Source organism: Coregonus lavaretus (assembly GCF_964263955.1).
Source record: "Coregonus lavaretus genome assembly, contig: HAP1_SCAFFOLD_1071, whole genome shotgun sequence".
NCBI classification, from domain to species: Eukaryota; Metazoa; Chordata; class Actinopteri; order Salmoniformes; family Salmonidae; genus Coregonus; species Coregonus lavaretus.
This window is the reverse complement of record NW_028166882.1, coordinates 37,837-42,749: the sequence shown is the minus strand read 5'-3', so window position 1 is coordinate 42,749 and position 4,913 is coordinate 37,837. Positions and strand designations below refer to the sequence as shown.

Sequence of the window (4,913 nt, the reverse complement as noted above, 5' to 3'; positions counted from 1 at the left end):
CATTGTATCATTTCCCCCGCCCGTTCCAGCGTAGGGGTTTAGCGCGCCTTTTTTGTTGTCTTTGCACGCTGAATAGTAACCCATGTTTGTCGGCCTCCATTCCAGGTGAAGGCAATGAAAAATGGCACCATTTGACAAAGGGTGTAAATAAAAAAAGCAGTCTGTTGGGTTTGAATGGAAAGAAATGCCTTTTGTCGTTTAATGAGCGGATAGTCATTTTGAGTCGACTTCCTGAATCGGTAGGACACGGACGGGGAGAATGGACGCTCCATCATTGGACTCTACCCTAATGATGTGAATGAGAACGATAATGGCAAGAATAAAAAGGGGGTGAATAATCCCGTCTAGGAAGAATAGGAGTAGGCATATATATATATATATATATATACGTAGCCCTTATTGCCAACGGGTCATTTCCGGTCCAGGTCGCATCATACATATATAGTCCCCTGTAGCTCAGTTGGTAGAGCACTGCGCTTGCAACGCCAGGGTTGCGGGTTCGTTTCCCAAGGGGGGCCAGTATGAAAATGTAGGCACACACTTAACTGTAAGTGGCTCTGGATAAGATCGTCTGCTACATGACTCAAAATGTCCATGTAAAGTGTAGTACATTTGAGGCACATAGTGTATTTTCCTTCCTACTACCCTCATGAGGCAACAGGATAAATATAATAATATAATATGCCATTTAGCAGACGCTTTTATCCAAAGCGACTTACAGTCATGCGTGCATACATTTTTGTGTATGGGTGGTCCCGGGGATCGAACCCACTACCTTGGCGTTACAAGCGCCGTGCTCTACCAGCTAAGGCAGTTGCTTCCACGTGAGGATATGAATGTGTCTGTAGGCCAAGTCACAGTATAACACAGTGAGCGAGCGGGCGGCCCTTGCGATAGTCGTTGGAGCAGCAGCGGATCCCAATGACTACCTTGGGGATAGCCTATACATTTACATTTTAGTCATTTAGCAGACACTCTTATCCAGAGCGACTTACATGAGCAATTAGGGTTAAGTGCCTTGCTCAAGGGCACATCGACAGATTTTTCACCTAGTCGCCTCGGGGATTAGAACCAGCCACCTTTCGGTTACTGGCACAACGCTCTTAACCACTCTTAACCACTAAGCTACCTGCCGCCCCATACATATATACAACAAGGAAAAGAAAAGAGGCCGCAATCAACCTTCTGACCCACATGCACCTGCTGGGATTCTTCTCCCAGTCCAACCACATATGCAGCCCTTGTCCCACTTGGGGGGAGAGAGAGAGAGAGAGACAGACAGAGAGAGAGACTCCCTCTATCTAGGCCTATATCAACGCGCCATGACCCATGGGGCGCCAGCCTCCATAGCGCCAGCCAGACACCAAGACCCACAGACACAAAGACCGAGGCGAGTCACGCTGCGGAGTCAAGCAGGTGAACAATATATTAGTAGAGACAGCCAACCTACCTACCTACCTACCTACCTACCAGAAGACAACACACAATCTCACTGTGTAGAAATAGTAGGCTACAAATACAACAACAACAACACTCACACTGCCAGTGCACAAAAAGTACTAATACAATAACACACACACACACATAGTGCAAGTAAGCATGTCGTAGGACTGTTTATACCATGTGGATCCTGTACATATGACGAATACAACCTGAAACTTGAGGTACAACACTAGTCTCAGCCAGGCCTCACAGGTGCATGTGTTTTAAGGTCCCCAAAAGAGCGCTTCTTTAAAACACCCCTGACCACATCAGGGGACCCCAAACCATTTGATTCCCTTGCCAGACATCTCGGCTCACTACACAACAAGTGCTGCTCGCAATCGGATGCACTTTTAGGCCATTTAGGAGACAAATAGCACAGGAAAACCAGTGCGCACCGCTCCACCCGACAGTCGAACGGTGAGGTTTTGAGCGAGCCGCAACAAAATGCACGGCCCTTCCGCGGCCCACATTACTTTATTCTGAACGGAGACAAGTCTGCTCGCTGGGCCGTTCGCTTTTGGACCAAAAACACGGCTCCGTCGGTGACTTTCGGGCCGATATAGGCGAACAGAAAACACAAGTGAAAGAGCATTTGGCCAGCCCAGAGAAGCCGAGCTGGTTGCCTTGAGTCTACATGGTTCTCATGTCGCGTTTAAGGCCAGCCCCCTGCTCGGTGTGGAGCTTCAATAGCGCAGAGCAGCGTCTACAGCAAACTACTCCTCGCAGACCGTGTGTGTGTGTGTGTGTACCGGACCAAACGACAGACAGACAGACAGACAGACATGGCAGAAGTCGCACCAGCACCCGCAGCCGCAGCGCCGGCCAAGGCACCCAAGAAGAAGGCAGCAGCCAAGCCCAAGAAAGCGGGACCCAGCGTAGGAGAACTCATCGTCAAGGCTGTGACCGCCTCCAAGGAGAGGAGCGGCGTGTCCCTGGCCGCGCTCAAGAAGACGCTGGCGGCAGGCGGCTACGACGTGGAGAAGAACAACTCCCGCGTCAAGATCGCAGTCAAGAGCCTCGTCACCAAGGGCACCCTGGTCCAGACCAAGGGCACCGGTGCATCCGGCTCCTTCAAGCTCAACAAGAAAGCCGTCGAGGCAAAGAAGCCCGCCAAGAAAACCGCAGTTCCCAAAGTAAAGAAGGTGGCCGCCAAGAAGCCCGCCGCGGCGAAGAAGCCCAAGAAGGTAGCAGCCAAGAAGGCCGTCGCCGCAAAGAAGTCCCCCAAGAAGGCCAAGAAGCCCGCTACACCCAAAAAGGCCGCCAAGAGCCCCAAGAAGGTGAAGAAGCCCGCCGCAGCGGCCAAGAAGGCGGCCAAGAGCCCCAAGAAGGCTACAAAGGCAGCCAAGCCCAAAGCCGCCAAGCCCAAGGCAGCCAAGGCCAAGAAGGCAGCCCCCAAGAAGAAGTAAACCTATTACAAACAGTGTTCTACTCGACACATGTTGTACCACAAAAGGCTCTTTTAAGAGCCACCCACCTCTTTCCATAGAAAGCGCATTGATTTCCATGTACTATCTGTCGTGAAAAAGAAATTACGCACACTAGGCTACTTTTACGCACACAACATCGTCCCACTCTGGGTGTGTGCGAAGGGAGAGGAATATAATAGAGGGCCAAAATGGCTTAGAAATTCGACCTCACGAGTGCACCCTCACCAGCCATTTGTATATGAGCCACTGGGCTATTCCCGTTCAGAGGCAGGCTGCTGTGATGTGTTACAAGTGCCATGTAATAACAATACTATAGTGGCTTCGAATTCAAACTCACGAGTGCACCCTCAACAGCCATATTTATATATGAGCCACTGGGCTATTCCCGTTCAGAGGCAGGCTGCTGTGATGTGTTACAAGTGCCATGTAATAACAATACTATAGTGGCTTCGATTTCAAACTCAAGAGTGCACCCTCACCAGCTGTTTGTTTCCCATTTGGAGAGAAATAATGTGAGGATTTCATGTCGGACATTTTGGCGCTCACGCGAAATGACACAAAGTAACAAAGTCGGAGGGACACAAAGTAGCCTCTCACTCGCTGCCTGTGGGTGGGAACCGGCTTAGGGCTGTCTGTCTGTCTGTCCCTCGCTCCAATTGGATAAGGCCACACCGGCCCGGTGGCCAATCGTTGCCTCTTGTGGCGAGGTATAAGTACGGCTCTCGAAGTGGCGAGCGGCTCATTCAGACTTTCTGTGACTTTCTCAAGATACCAATATGAGCGGAAGAGGCAAAACCGGAGGCAAGGCCAGGGCGAAGGCAAAGACCCGTTCATCCCGTGCCGGGCTCCAGTTCCCCGTGGGCCGTGTGCACAGGCTACTGCGCAAAGGCAACTACGCCGAGCGTGTGGGCGCTGGCGCACCAGTCTACCTGGCCGCCGTGCTCGAGTACCTGACTGCTGAGATCCTGGAGTTGGCCGGCAACGCTGCCCGTGACAACAAGAAGACTCGTATCATCCCCCGTCACCTGCAGCTGGCCGTCCGTAACGACGAGGAACTGAACAAACTGCTCGGCGGTGTGACCATCGCTCAGGGTGGTGTGTTGCCCAACATCCAGGCAGTGCTACTCCCCAAGAAGACCGAGAAGGCAGTCAAAGCCAAGTAAATTCGCTACTGCGACTTCAACTTGACTACTCAACCCCCAAAGGCTCTTTTAAGAGCCAACCACCTAGCTCTCCAAAAGCGCAAAGTACCTTTCTATGACCGCTACACATTGAGTGGGTGTATACACAACTATTTCGACATTCTGTGCCCACATGAGGCCTTCCATGAACAACAACACCTACTAGGCCTCGTTTGCCATAGCAGGCTAGCATTAGATTACAACGTGCCTATAAAGATGTCACTCTTGACTTTGGCGACTATTATTATGCGTAAAGGGCCGGCGGCGTCCTATTGCGCGCGCGCACCGGGAGTTTGAATTTTGGAGAGGCCGGGCCTCCCGTCCAATGGCCAACGGAGGAGGCCTGCGCAACGGGCCAATCGGGGTGGTGGGGAGATGGTGTCCAATCAGCAGGCGCCACTGCCGGCTTTATAAACTTCACATAGGCATTTCGAGGCTATACTCCCGACTGTCAGAGAAGCGCCATGGCCAGAACCAAGCAAACCGCTCGCAAATCCACCGGTGGCAAAGCCCCCAGGAAGCAGCTCGCCACTAAGGCTGCTCGCAAGAGTGCCCCGGCCACCGGCGGTGTGAAGAAGCCTCACCGTTACAGGCCCGGCACCGTGGCTCTGAGAGAGATCCGTCGTTACCAGAAGTCCACTGAGCTGCTCATCCGCAAGCTGCCCTTCCAGCGCCTGGTGCGAGAAATCGCCCAGGACTTCAAGACCGACCTGCGCTTCCAGAGTTCCGCTGTGATGGCCCTGCAGGAGGCTAGCGAGGCTTACCTGGTCGGCCTGTTCGAGGACACCAACCTGTGCGCCATCCACGCCAAGCGGGTGAC

At 52.6% G+C, this 4,913-nt stretch overlaps 2 protein-coding genes across 2 annotated transcripts; both read left to right on the top strand.

Moving 5' to 3' along the window:
- Positions 1-2,267: 2,267 nt before the first annotated feature.
- On the top strand, positions 2,268-2,891 carry LOC311114171 (histone H1; the record flags this gene model as incomplete). Its single annotated transcript, XM_084189445.1, has 1 exon — positions 2,268-2,891. The coding sequence occupies one exon, from the start codon at positions 2,268-2,270 to the stop codon at positions 2,889-2,891; it is 624 nt and encodes a 207-aa protein (XP_084045571.1).
- Positions 2,892-3,688: 797 nt separating this feature from the next.
- On the top strand, positions 3,689-4,075 carry LOC311114145 (histone H2A; the record flags this gene model as incomplete). Its single annotated transcript, XM_084189422.1, has 1 exon — positions 3,689-4,075. One exon carries the CDS (start codon positions 3,689-3,691, stop codon positions 4,073-4,075), a length of 387 nt encoding a protein of 128 aa, XP_084045548.1.
- Between the last annotated feature and the right edge of the window lie 838 nt (positions 4,076-4,913).